This window comes from Rhea americana, unplaced genomic scaffold (genome assembly GCF_003343005.1).
Source record: "Rhea americana isolate MKP2758 unplaced genomic scaffold, rheAme1 scaffold_37, whole genome shotgun sequence".
Lineage (NCBI taxonomy): Eukaryota > Metazoa > Chordata > Aves > Rheiformes > Rheidae > Rhea > Rhea americana.
The window spans coordinates 174,551-189,165 of record NW_028186501.1 but is presented as its reverse complement, the minus strand read 5'-3'; the positions used below and the strand labels follow the sequence as shown (position 1 = coordinate 189,165).

The 14,615-nt window shown below is 45.7% G+C and overlaps 1 protein-coding gene across 1 annotated transcript; it reads right to left on the bottom strand.

Moving 5' to 3' along the window:
* Window positions 1-225: 225 nt before the first annotated feature.
* Window positions 226-13,850, bottom strand: GFRA3 (GDNF family receptor alpha 3). The gene is made up of 8 exons (XM_085312696.1): window positions 13,737-13,850; window positions 7,522-7,797; window positions 6,754-6,846; window positions 5,966-6,311; window positions 5,778-5,887; window positions 4,578-4,712; window positions 3,423-3,553; window positions 226-3,106 (listed from the first exon to the last, which is right to left on the bottom strand). Exons 1-8 carry the CDS (start codon window positions 13,777-13,779, stop codon window positions 2,972-2,974), a joined length of 1,269 nt encoding a protein of 422 aa, XP_085168822.1. The 5' UTR covers window positions 13,780-13,850; the 3' UTR covers window positions 226-2,971.
* Between the last annotated feature and the right edge of the window lie 765 nt (window positions 13,851-14,615).

The following is a 14,615-nucleotide window of genomic DNA, read 5'->3' as shown; positions in this document are numbered from 1 at the left end:
AGACCACATTAAGGGACTTAAAGTTATGACAGATTTCTAGAAGCCATTTTTTATAGTCCTTGACAGTGAGTGATGTCTGTGAAAGTTGTTGTTCTGAGACTGCCTTGTAAGAATTGCTGTCTAATTCTGTTCCTTGAATTCCTTTCTCATAATGCCTTTGATAGGAGGTAGGGAGTGTAGCTTCTGTTGAATGCAAAGAAAGGCAGGAGACTTCCAGCGCTGCAAGATAAGTTTTATTAGTGAGATTCGGCATTATTTTACACTCTTAAAAATAATTTACATTACAACAGTTAGAAGGTTCCTTCTTTTCTGTATGCTTGCTGGGAGCCCAATGTTAAGAATGTCTATTAGATTATTTCTGTATTTAGACAAAAGATATTCTGCAGGATGTTGTATTCCAGTTTCTGGGGAACTGAAGAGGAGCTTTTTTTCCTTCCTGTAAATTCTCTCTCCCTTGTAGTAGAAAGAACTGTTCTGAATGGGTTTGGGTAAGTGTGCCAGTCTTTCATCATTGGTGGTGTTTGCAGAATTAGACTGATACTGATATTGCAAGACAATTTTCATAGTTACGCTTGTGCATGCAAGTATGTTGTGTGGCTGAACTGTGATATTTGGAGATCAAATATCTCAGCTTAAAAAAGCCTAAGTGAAAATGGGTTTGTACACATTAGTGCAAGCATCTGTGAATGCAAGTGTATTTAGAGGTGGATTTTCTTTGCAGTTATCGATGGAACAATCATAAGAAGCAGCTGTGTATATAAAGGTACATGTCTACATGGAAAAGGTTATAGGACATTTGGAGAAAAATCTGAAATGTGTTTTGCTTTAATATCTGTATAGAGCTGGATTTGTTTAACTATAAAGCATCTTCCTCTGTACTGCAGGACATTACAGGAAGCTGCAATTGCAATTCTTTAMCTTATTACTAGGAGTAAGAGGCTATACTTCACACAAGCTGATATGGCAAAAGATATTAGTATTTTGTTGTCTTTTTCACACAAAATGCTAATGCCTTTTCCCATATCAACCTGTATGAGAGCACCGGTGGAGGAACATGGCGGGGAAAAGGAAAGTTCAGCCTGGATGATTGGGAGATGAATGCCATATGTAGTGTAAGTACAGATTGCTCAGTGAAGGCTATTCTGTAATATTTGCAAATGTCTTCTCGGGTGCATGGGATATTGTGAAGAAAAAAAAATTCTTCTTTCCTGTCACTCTCCTGTAAACTTTGAAGGGGGCAGAACCTGTTACATTACAATGGAGAGCCTTCACACAGATTTCTAGCCCCGCCATATGGATGATGGCCAAATGTAGGCCTCTAAGTCCTATGGTAACATGGGCTCTGCTTTCATTAAAGAGGAGTAGCAAAAATGTGGGAACAGTRCTGTCTCTTGGTCCAAATAGCCACATTTCAGTAGGTAATGGAAAATATCAGAATTCATATTCCTTTGAATTAAGAAGACACTATGTTTGTTCCTACTGTGTGGAAAGAAGTTACTTCTCTGTTGAACAAAGAAGGTGGTTCTACTCCATGGAATGATTTTCCTTTCCCAGGAAGTAAAGAGAAGGCTGGAATTTGAAACTGAAATATTATTGCAGAAGGGCAATGGCTCCTATACGTGCAGCCGTGGGAGATTCGCTAGTAAAAGGGTGGTGTCTGACAGTGACTCGGAACCACAGCACATTACTGAGTTGATGCTTTTCTGGGCACAAATGAAGCACAGAGTGATACCTACCTGCTTTTCATCTGTTCAGAATTGTAATATTGCTCAGCTGTGCATATTATTTTTCAGATTTCTTGCATCTCACAGGATGTGCAAGAGAGACCCTACCTATATGCAAAGAAGCCGCTTGCAGCTGACTTCCTAGCTCTCCTGAAAGCGTAAGTTGACTGATGAGGCAACTCTTACACACAATTGATTGTGGACTATTAACCTATTCTCAGAAATCAATATTCACTTTAACACCACATTTTAACAGGGCAATGCAGCAGAAAATAACAGCAGTTACACAGTGCACACTTTCATCAGAATAAACAGATCATGAAATAGAACCTGGCAGAAGAGGATGAGATTGGGGGGGGGCAGTAATAGTTGAGTATGTGGGGAGGTGCAAGGTAATTCCAGCTCCCAGAGGTCTTTGCACTGAATGTCCCAGAGGATTTGTGGTGAATATAGCTTCAGTGAGCCTATATACTTTCTCAAAGCCTTCCTAAGAAGGCGCACCCTTAGGCCAGACAAAAGGTTGTGGTTGGCTGGATATGGCTAAATTTACTGGGGTTGAGTACAGAAATCTGTTCTAAGCTGCAGAACTCAAATCTGTTTCTAGCCATGGTAGTGGATAATATATGGTTGCAAGGGGCAAAACAGACAGCAAAAATTTAAGCTGGAGCACAAGCGTCCTTGATCTGGGATGGTATTTTTCATATGCTTAAAAAATGAATTTGAAAAGGGGAACTGAAAGTAATACAGAACTGGTGTTTAACAGGAACTTTGTGTATGTTTACCTAGCTGTAGTTGCAGCCCATCCTGGAGTGTGAGAACTTTCAGTTTTTAGGATGGTATACTGTACTCTGTATTCAAGGAAGAGCTCCAGAAGATGGGACAGTAGGATACACTGTTTCAGGTTCCTCCCTACAGTCAGAAAGCAAACTCTGTACAAGTTGTGAAAGAATTCAGACTTCTGTTTTAAAATATTGCCCTTGAATATTAGCCTGACTGATTGTTCCTCAAAATGCTAACGTGGCAGAAGAATCAGTGAGCAGCAAATCTGCAGCTCTCAATACAAACACATCAGAAGGAAAGTGAAGTGCAGTTAGGGGGAAATTTTCAATAACTGATGTTCTGGGTTAAGGTTGTTCTGCTCCTCTTTTTGGAGGCTGTCTGTTTGCCAAGCATAAATTAATAGGGGGAGATGCCTGGACATGAAATAAGATTAATAACGTGGGAAGAAAAATGACATTTTTGTCAAGTTAAGATGGGCTGAGCAGCAGGAGCAGGAACAGAGCCAGAGATGGCCAGGAAATAGCAGCTCCAGAATATACAGAGGAGGCCATAGGCATACTGCTGTGTTCAGAGATGTCTCGCTGTTTCTTCACTTCGGACACCTAGGAAATGTAAAGGAGGAATGAATCCAAGTTAGACCCATTTATGGTCCGTCCTCTGGCTCCACAGCCTCCAGTTCTGAGCACTGACATGAGGCTATAAGAAATTTCTGGAACTAGGCAGTATGACCTCCTATTTTTGCTTGTCTGTGGAAAGAATAGCTTTAGTTGAGGTGCCCCAAGGTTCTGCACACACATGCTCCCTCCCTTTGGTGCCCAAAGTGACACATTTCCAGATTTTTTTTTTTTTTTTTTTTTAAATTTTACTCTGTCTAGGCCCCTTTACTGTACTTTGTGAGGGCAACAAAGCAATGCATACCTGGGACATTTCTGAAGCAAGAGATGTGCTGGCACTGTCTCCTTGGAAGCTTAGGGAAGGTGAATAAAACAATTCTTCCTGTCTCTCCAGAGCTGTCATCTTCAGATGCATTTGAGACCAAATTGCATTTTCTACAAACAAAAGTAAAGCAAGARTCTTAAGTGATTTTCTTGTGCACACCTTGAAGTCTGGCACACAGAAGTCTAAGGGAGCTATTTTAGAAAATACAATACACTCACAGTCTGTATGGCTGCCTTTTGATATAGAGAATGCATATTCTTTGTTCAGTGAATGGCCTGTTATTGTGTAGGTTTACTTGTGAGATGCAGAACAGACTGCAAAGCAGACTTGCACTGTACTTGAGGGCTTTTTTGAATCCCCATGGGACTTTGCCAGCTGTCCATTTCCTAAGGAGCAGATATGTGATCTCCCAGGTTGGCTGTTTATGCTGTAGGTGTATCTGTGGTGCTGGATGTAAGACTGTTTATATAGCAATAYGCAGATTTAAATATTAATTATTTAAGTAATGATGCTGGTTTCTTTATTTGATGTCCTTTGGAAGCTTTTACAAACATAAAATGTTTAAATCTTACTAATGTCTTTTGCTAAAATGCAAGGGAGATAAAAGAAATGCAGACTTAGGATTACACAGTTGTATGTAACAGGATCTGGGATCTAGTGCTGTGATGCTGAATCTAAACACAGGGGCTGTGTCAGGATTTACTTGTCTTATCCTAGTAAGTGAGGGTCAAAGACAAGCATAGGAAAGGAGAAAGGAGAAAAAAAAATAAAAACCTCCCATAATCTTGGTGCATTGATGTTGCTATTCAGCAGCCTATGGATACAGCACATCTGAACCCTTCTACTGATTTATTTATTTATTTATTTGTTGCAACCCCTTCATTTGAGYGGTGTGTGGAAATAGCTTCAGGTACAAGTGTTTGAGATGAATAGACATTTTGGTAAAAGATACAGAAACACTTCTGAGAGCAGATCCAGGCTGATCCCATAGGTTGGGTAGGACAGCATGGAAACACTTGAGAGGGACAGGCAAACTATATGTAGATGATCTTGATATGATCTTGAAACCGACAGGATTTGAACTTCCCTATGCTTGAGCTGTTATTCCTTGATTCCTTGTTATGTGACACTTACCAAGGCATTTGTTGCTTTCAAACATGCTGAGTATCTGGTCACACTTCTCCTTCTGGTTGCCACTGCTTTCACACGTACACCACAGGGAGACCTCCACACTGAAGTTACTGACATAGTTGGGTGTCATAGGTGTGCCTGTCCCGAACCCCGAGAAAGTGGAATCAGATTTTACTTTACCGAATGAAAGAAGTATGATTAATCCTGGTATGCTTAAGAGAAAGCTGCCCTGCTTCTATGACGATGCACCTTCATGCGGTCTGCAGTTCTGTGAGAGTGTGTGCCTCCAATTCAGCCAGTCTGGTGGTGATGGATGACRTAACTGAAGCTGATGAAACCTTCAGATTGGAGGACGTGAAACATCTGCAGAGACTCAACTGCAGTACTGTATATGGCAGCAAAAAATTCTCCTACTTCTCAGGTAGCAGTCAACACTGTGTGGCCAAATGCCTTTTGGCAGACAAATGCCGCACAGCTGTACCATGCCATTTAGGCAGAGCTCATTTAGCATGAGAACAGCAAAGAGACCAGAAAACCCAAAAGGTATTGTCTAGATCCTGAGCTGTTCCTGCTCTCTGCAACTCCCCTTTTAACAAAATGCCTGTGGTACAGATCCACAGGAAGCCACTCCCAAGAAATATTAGTAGGTTGGCAGTGAATGTCTGAACTGAGAAAACCTTTCCTCTAACAATTGGCAGTGCCCTATATGCACGTTGTTCTTGCTGGCTCTGAGAAGCTAGTGTGTACAACAGACCATAGTCTGAAAGTCAAACAATGAAGGAATGTCAAGCTTAGCAAGGATCCTACAACTGGATTCTGTTGTGATGGCAAAGCTTCACGATGTAGCTTCTGCTGCAGGAATGGCTTGTTCATACATCYAGAGAGGGCCCTGGTGGGCAAGCATTTATAGCAGTTTGCACCAGCTGATGCATACAGGAGTGCAAGAATCCTGAGCAAATGCTACTGCTCTGATAGCAGAGGATGGGACTAAGTTGAGTGACAGATCTCTTCAAGGAGCTCTGGGCTGCATTTACATCACAAGCAAGAAGTACTACCATCAGTCAGGTTAAGGCATATTCATTGGCACACTGAGCATTATCACCTGCAGCAGAGCAAGCTGGTCTTCCACAATGTAAGGAGGAGTGCCTGCAAGTTTACTGCCTGTAAGCATACACCCTATATTTTCCTGTGGGTATCACTTACCAATCATCCCCATGTAAGCCTGCAGGCATGCAGCATGGTTGTGCTGAGAGCAACCATCTGGGGACATGTCTGTAGGTTGGCAGTTTTGCTGGAAATCAGCCAGTCGAGATCTGTAGGAAGGAAAACAAGACCATCAGTGTCTGTGTTGTTCTCTTCTTTTGGCTAATGTCCTCTGCTGACAGACCTACTTGCAGATGTGGTCTTCTAAACATGAGTCTAAAAGCCAGAGGCAATTGGGTTTGGTATTATACTGAAAGGAACAATCGGGGACAATAGTTTTCCKGCGTCGTTCCCCACAGAGTTCATCTTGACATGGACAGAATAGGATCCTTTTGGTGAAATCCTCAGGGACTTTCTCAAAGAAATTTCTTAGCCCTCTGTGGCATTTGCGACGATCACATATGTCCTCACTTCCTGTTCCTTTGGTGCAGATAGAGGCGTAATCTGTGCGCAGACGAACACACTTCTTGCTCAGATTACAAACATGAGTTGCTTTCAGGCATGGATTTGTTGCATCTCCTGCTAACTGTGAGCCTATGAAGCCAAAAGAAACCCATAACTGTGAGCCTATGAAGCCAAAAGAAACCCAGAAACAGTGAAGCAGATCTCAGAAGAGAAGTGGAGTGGAAGCCCTTACTAGGTGTTCAGACTGGGAATATCAGAGAAAACAAAGCAATTTAGTTCTGCCATGTGCCTATAGTGTGACACTGCAGTGCTAAATCACATTTTTTATTGGTGATGTTAGGGTATTTCTTTCAGAGAATGCATTATTGTGGGTTACTCCTTGCTTCATGGAGCCTGGATCTGTGGCAGGATTTATGCTTGGTAGAGACCATATATAGGCAAGTATCCAGAGAAAGCATTCCTCTGATTAAAGGTGCCATTACCCAAAACATTTTTCTCCTTTAATAAATTTCAGCCCCTGAAAAATTAAGAAAGAGCAGTATTATATCATGTAGCCTGTTGCAATCCCTACCTGATACCAGAGCTGCCAGTTTGTTGTAATCTGTCTTCCAGTGTTCTTCGTTTGCTGGATTCTCATATGGGGAGGTCTCCAAATTGAAATAACCTAGGCAAGACACAAAATATTGTATGCAGTGGAAGAAATGCTCTGTGACCAGCATATATTTTTGGACTGACTTTCTTATTTGTTCTTGGCTGTTTCTTCAGGCTAGAGTTCAGAGATGCTGTGCCTTGCTTAAAGCTAAATGCCAAACATGGTTCTGTTGAAGATGCAAAAGTATTACTGCACAGCAGGAGCATTACATGTTGTCATTAGATTTCCTTTAGCTGGGATTCAGTCTATGTGGTCTATCTCAGTGCYAGGAAGGATTAGCAGCATAGGTAGTCCCTAGTGGGAGTCCAAATGGGAGCATCCCACTGAAGCTGGAGAAAGGTAGCAGCCTTAGGGATGCTGTTAGATTATGTGTCGTCATCTCATGTCCATTTCCAGGAATGGAAAGAAGTGACTGAGGTGATTTTCACAGGAGCCTCCCCTCACAGCACTGAATTCAAGTCTCTAAGTAGCTATCTTTGTKTATTAGGATCCCTGGTATCTTTGAAGGGCTAATCCCAGACCAGATCAGTTTTCTGTGCTTATCAAACAGAGAGATAGCAACTCCTCTTCACTAGGAGATGTGGTTCCTAAGTGATACCTGTAGTGTTAGGAAGTGGCCTCTGACAGTTGTTTTCAGATGGGTGTTGCTTACTGACACCTTGTCAATTTATAATTATTTCATCTTACCATCTGTCACACTGGAGTGAATGGTCCAGAAAACACGCAAGCAATGTTCCTGCCTCCTCATGCGCCGATGACATTTGCAGTGCAGTAAAGAGCTGTTTCCAAGGACTAACTCTGCATTCAGACATCTGTCCCTGCTATCCTGATCCAGTGGAAGGAAGCGAGTCTTAGCAAGGACACAGTTTTCTAGGATCCTATAGGTGGTGTTGCAGGTGGAGTCYGAGAGGCACAGCTGTTCTGCTGCTATGCAATCACTCCTTGGCAGAGCCAGGAGATCTCCTGGTCAAACAGGGAAAGGATTGTTAGGACCTCAGTCATGGTGAATGCCACACAAGCACCTTATCATTGTTAGGGCTGGGAACCTGTATTCAACAGACCCCTCTCAAGAGGCAGAACTGGTTAGGGTTCTGGTTAGGGTACTGCTTGTTACAGAGTAGTAAGGAACAAGCACTCTAATCTTTTAGAAATGAAAGGATGAGTATTAATGAATGAAAGGAGGAAGAAACAATCAAATAAAAAAGTGAAAAAATATTTTATATAATAAAACCTTAACTTTTTCAACCTGATCAGGGTCAGGAGTACTGCCTGGAGCAGTAAATCCCTATGGAAACCTCAATGTTGCTGAGGGTTGTCCTGAAGGAGCTTTCGCATCTGGGTTACTTAGAACCTCAGTGAAATAAGCAAGTACTAATACTATATAGTGTGCTGTGAGTCAGTGCTGCTGCCATTGCCAAGAGATGCACTGAGAAAGCCATTTGAAGGGTGTAACAGCAGCTTGGAAACCTGAGAATAACAGTATGTGTTATCTGCATAATAGAAGAAACCCTTAATATTAGATGCAAGTAGTTTCATATCAAAGTGCCAGTATGTAATCAATTTATAGTATATAGAATCCAGTCCTGGAAATTCCTGCCAAAAATGCTGGGATACATGCTTGGTCTGCCTGCCTTCATCTGTTGGTCTCTTCTGAACTCTTAACTCTATGTGTCTGTTTATGTATATTTTGTAACAAGCTCAAACATGCAGATATATATATATATATATACACACATACACACACACACACACATGCATGCATATATGTGTGTGTGTGTGTATATATGCACCCACACATACCTCTACCTTTTTATTATAGAAAGCCTATAACATAATTCTTCCCTATGAAGGTATTAAATAATCTCAGTTTAACAATATAATCTTTAAAGCTTTACAACTTTTTTGGATCCTTTTTTGTTTTTTTTTCTCTTATATGGACTCTGCTCTCTCCTAATAATAATATTTGGGGGTGCAGGAGAAGGGAGCTCTGGTATTATTTTGTCTCTAGCAGAAGTAGGTGAATTAACTCCATAATCTTTCTTCATTTCTGTAGCATATGAGTCTGTTTACAGTACAAATACGTTTGCTAATAGAATTTATATGCAGGCTAGGATGCTTCCCCTTAGGACAATATTGCTTAGCTAGTTTTAAGAAATGATGGCTTGAGCCTAACATCTACCTTGGATGTTCTTTGGATATATGTTCTTGCGTTTCATTCCCTTTTTCAGCAGGTAGAGTACTACTTTTTCAATCTGACTACTCTAGAGGTTAGAAAAAAATCTTGATGTAGCTCATATTATCTGGTATACGTCTTCGCTATCTAGTTTGTTTTCTCACTTTCTTCTCTGTTGCTGGCTTCAGTAGTTTATTTGCTGTAAGCAGCAGCCCATGCAAGTCCATGCTAGTTCGCTCCTCAAACTTTCTACTTTTCCTACAGCCTAGTAGTGTTATCTAAGCCTAGTAGTGTTATCTAGGTATCTTTCTCCCACTTGTACATGTTTCTTGGCTTTTCTAGCAACTGGTTCTACTTTGTTGTGAATCTGCCTATGATGTTTAGAGACTATATGACTTTGTAAGTGTTCTGGGAAAAAAAAAATCTTACCAGGAACGTTTTGTACCCAGTGCCATGGGTTTTGGTTAGTCATTATGTCTAGGCACTAACTTAATAACCATGCTGAGTGTGATTACATCCTGTGAGGTTGCGAACAGTGCAAATTCACAGTACTAATGAATCCATTATTTCCAGTAGGTTGGAATTCTAAGCTGAGCAAACTGATCTACCCCCCCCATGCAAGATCAAAGTACCGTCTCTACCAGTATCCCATCTCCAACAGTGGACTGCAGCAGCTGCAGTAGTAAGTTGTTAAAAGAAGAGGGCATATTTTCCTAGCCTTAAGAATTCAGCTCAGCAAGCACCTGAGCTTGAAGTGACATTTTAGAAACTTTAAAGTGATATGATAATTGCCAGATTAGATTAGACATAGGTGTTAGTGGATAGACAGTGTTTCCACCACAGGCCTATAAAAGTTCCTTTGGGTAAAGCTATAGAAAACCTCAAAGCAGAAAAATATAGAAAATCATCCTCTAGGAACTTCATCTTTTACTACTTAAGCATTCTCTTAAATCTTAATGCAAGACATTTTATTTCATTTTAAAAAATATTTTCTTAGTATTTATAACTCCAGATAATCATGTGAAAGAACGTCCTACAGTCTAGGCTGCAGAAAATATTAAAGGGGTGTGTGTGTGTGTGTGTGTGTGTATAGCAGTCCTTCTGTAGTTAAGAAATACAAAAAAAAATAATAATAATATATGCACTAACTATGATTATACCTTGGGACAAGTGGATATGTAACACAATACCTGTTTATTTTCAGTTTTCATTTTATCTCTTGTCATGTATTTATGAAGTTATAGTTATTTTGATGCCCCTGGTGCATTATGCTGTTGAAGGAGGGGACAGTTGCAGAGGGGAAATGTTTTCTTTATTAAACACAGATTAACTAAGAAGCATTAGTATTTAAAAATAGAAAATTTTGAGAAATCTATGGTAATCACATGGCTGCAAAAGCTACTGAGATCTCAGTGCAACAGCCCATCTCTGTAGCAGTCATTGTGATACCCAGCAATTGCAACTTCCTCTGAATGTAAAGCACTGACATCCCATAGCCAGGGTCTAGGGGTGCTTCAGAGTTGTTTCGTAACTTATGTATTCCTAGTCACATGAACTGTGAAGATTGCACAAAAGATGAAAGGAGGGATCATTTCTATTCTCAGCTCTTGTGACTTAGCAATAGTAGATGCCAGAGCAGGACAAACAGCTTAAATGCATAGCTGTGTCTTTGCAGGTGTCCTTTGGATTGGTCTTTTCAGCCTGAGCATCAGTTCAGAAAATTACTAGCCTAAAGCACTGCAAAAGGCCAAGGGACTGCATGCAAGGTGGGTAGCAAAACACAAGCTCTCAGCAAAGTCATTGGCAAGAGAGGTATGGTAGGGATTTGCTCAGAAAAGTTGAGTGTCTCCTCCAAGAGGTAGGACGGCTCTTGGCTGGAGGAAAAGCATTTCTGCACCCCAGAGCATTGTGGTTACCTCCATATTTGCAACTCATGTTTTGGGTCAGAGAAGCAGCATGGGTTCCCTGTTTGGAAAAGCAGGTTCCCATGCTGCTGTGCACACCCTGGGGTTGTGGGGTGGCCATGGCCAGAGCCAGGTGGACAGTGCCTGGGATCCCCACCCTAGGACATGCTGCCAGCTTGTCTCAGCCTTGGGGAACCCTTGCCCTAGGATACTGCAAGCTCATCCCAGCCACAGGGACCCCTGACCCAGCAGATGGTGTGAGCTCAGCCTGGCCACAAGGACCCCCAACCCAGGCTGCTGCCAGCTTGGCTTGGCTGTGGGAACCTATGACCTGGGATGTTGCCAGCTCAGCTCATCCTGGCCACAGGGACCCCTGACCAGGCTGCTGCCAGCTCAGCTCAGCCCAGCCTCAGAGACCCCCCGACCTGGGCTGCTGCCAGCTCGTCCCAGCCACGGAGACCCATGACCTGGGTTGCTGCCACCTCGTCCTGGCTGTGGATATCTGACCCAGGATGATGCCAGCTAAGCTTTCCCCAGCCATGGGGACCCCTGATCTGGGATGCTCCCAGCTCATTCAGGCCACAGAGACTCTCCAACCCGAGATGCTCCCAGCTTAGCTCAGATCAGCTATGGAGACCCCGGACCCAGGGTGCTGCCAGCTCGTCTTGGCCCAGCCGCAGGCGCCCCGACGGGAGCGGCGAGGGGTGCCTGGCCCCGGGCGCAGCCGCCGCGCTGCGAGCGCGGGATGCGGGTGGCGCCGGGGCGGCTGCGCGGAGCCCGCAGAGGGACGGGGGGCCTCGCCGCCCCCGGCCCGAGCCCCGCTCCCGCCCTGCCCGCGGCCCCGCGCTGTTGCGCCAGCCCGAGCCGAGGGCAGGGCGAAGCCCCCGGGCGCCCCTCGGGCTGCAAGGAAGGGGCAGCCAGGAGGAGCAAGTTTCTAGCGCGTGTAAGCGACTGACTGAACGAGCGGGGTCCCCGCGGGGGGCAGCCCCCGCGGCGCGCCCGGCTCCGGGGTCGCTCCCTGAGCGTGGGCCCGGGGCAGCAGCAGCCTCCCTGGGGCGGCCTGGCTTTGCGAGGCTTCCCGGCGGGACCAGAAAGGCTCCCGCAAGCCCGCCGGTGCCTTACAGCCCAGCCCCTTCATCGCAGTGGTTTAAAGAGCATCAGTTTGAGTCATGATTTAAATCGGCCAGGAGGAAACCTGAGCTACATCGCCGATCCTTCATCTCTGTTGCATTTGTTCTTTTTAGCTTCTATGGTTAAAGAAAGGCTCACGCTGCTGGCTGGTGTAGCAGTCCAGCTGCAGTGACTTGGAGACGGATATGGCCTTTACACTGAATTTGATAATTCTGCTTTGATAACCAGGAGGACACGCTGTGCTCATCCCGTTCGTTTCACCCCCACTTATTTAAGCAATAACTTACGTGTGTTGAGATAGGCTGGGTTTTTATACATTTGTTATGTTACAGTGAATGCCAGCAGTCTTTTAGTGATAACATTTTTCGTTGGCGTGTGTGTTAGTAGGCGTTTGGATAAAAACTGGAATTTAATTTGAAATGCATAAAACCCTCATCATTGTTATTTATCAGTTAATCTAAGCAACCTTGAGAGTGAACACTACCAAAAGATGGGAAAAGATTATAAAACAAGTAACTAACATGTTAAACAGGGGAGTGTTTAGTGCAGTGAGTGAAATATAGATTGCCACTGCTCAGTATGAGCCAGATTTTTTTTAGAAGTGTAACAGTGCTGATAGATAGGCGCCTGCTCCACGTGGGTGATCTTGGCTATTTTGAGTTATGTCTCTGTATCTCTTGAGCCTAAACACCTTGGACTATCCAGTCCCACATCTTTCATTCTTGACGTTGGGAATTTAAACCTGTCTGGTCTGCCCTCGGAAGCAGGAAGAAGTCGTGCTTTCCTCCATTTGCAGATGGCATTTGGCTCCTTGCTTTCCAAGGAAGGGATCCAAGTGAGGGAATTATCTCTGCATCTGCGAGAAGCCGAAAGGAGTCGAGGCAGAATCGTTTCTGCACACCAAGAATTCAAAGAAACCTGGGGAAAGATAAAGCCCCGTTGTGAGGACCCAGCTGTGCCAGCGGTGTCGGAGGGGGCTCGGGGTCCTGCCTGCCAGCAGGGCCTGTTGTAATGGGGGCTTGGACCTGCCGGCGTTGACAGCTCTGCCTGTGCCGCAGATACCGGCTGCAGCATGTGACCGTGCGATGTATTTCAAAACACAGGCTGACCTCCAAAGAGAGGCGCCTTGCTGCCTCCGGGCCTTGTTAACAGTGCCTTCGTCCTGATCGAGGGTGTCTCGGGGATCCAGTGTATCTTTTCTCCCCACTTACTGAAGTGAATTTTAGACTACACGTGCTAGATCTATTCAACCACAAGAAGGATTAAATCGATTCAAATGAAAGCAATGTTAAAAAAAAAAAAAATAAGTACTTTAAGAGTGCTTCGAGCCCCTCACCCGGCACCTGCGCGGCGCTGGTCTGTCGGAGCGGCAGCATCTCCTGGACACGCCGTGGGTCTGGCAACAGGGCCGCCGGGTCCCCGCTTGGGCCAGGCCCGCGTCGCCCCGGGCGCCTGGGCCGAGTCCTGGTTTGCGCTGGCCGGGCCATGGCCCCCCTGCCTCCGGGACGCCCCTCTCCCCTCTAACCCGCTGTTCCCGCCTCTTTTTCAGGGCCGCCTGAGGATGCGTCGCCCTTCAGCCCAGCCGCCGTCCGGGGGGCGCTGGGAGAGCTCCTCGCCGCCCCCGCGCCGCCCCGCCGGGCTCCGGAGCTGACGTCCCGGCGCCTCCTGCGGCGGGATGGCGCAGGNGCTGTTACCGGCTCGGCAGAGGAGCAACCCCAAGAGCAGGGCGAGCCCCATGTTGGAGCGCGGCGCTGGCGGTCGCTCACTCGGCGCTCCGGGGCCGCGGCTCACATGCTGCGCGCAGCTTGCCGGCGTGGGTGCGGCGCGGCTCGGCTCGGCTCGGCTCGGCACAGCCTGCCCGGCTCGGCTCTGCTCCGCTCGGCACAGCCTGCCCGGCTCGGCTCGGCTCCGCTCGGCTCCGCTCGGCACAGCCGGCGCGGCGCGGCGCCGCCCGCCCCGTCGGGGTGCTGCCGGCCGGCACCGCCCCCGCCCCGGGAAGCGGACCCGGCGGGGCGGGGGGAGAGGGAGAGGAGGGACCGCGGGCGGCGCTGGGGAGCGGGGACGCAGGCTGGGGCAGGGGACAAGGCTGGYCGCCACTGCTGGGCCCGTCCCCAGAAGATGCGGCAGAGCCAAGAACTTCCCAGGCAGGATTTCAAGGACTTCTTAAACAGTTCTGTGGGAAATTATGCCTGTTTATTGACTCACTGAAGCGGTAAAGCTGTTTCCTACCACTGAAGGGTAAAGCTGTGATCGTTGGTAGCTCAGCAAGAAGCACCTATGAGGTTGTGCTGTGACAAAAGAGACTACCCACTAACAGAAAGTTGTCCTTGTAGGGTACAGGTGCTGACTGGCTGTTGAGTGAGCTTGCAGTCCCCTTGGAGCTTCTTTGGTCAGTGGAAGAGTTGGTGTGAGAGCTTCTGGCTCCATGCTGTTGGCTTTGCTGTGAAGGGTTTTATTTCAGGATCTTACCTGTTGACAGCTATACCTCTGTCGAGCTATTTTTCAGGATCTGCACTAAGGACAGCATATCTGAGAGTCCATCTGGGAGCTATGCTTCTTTTTAATTTGCAATC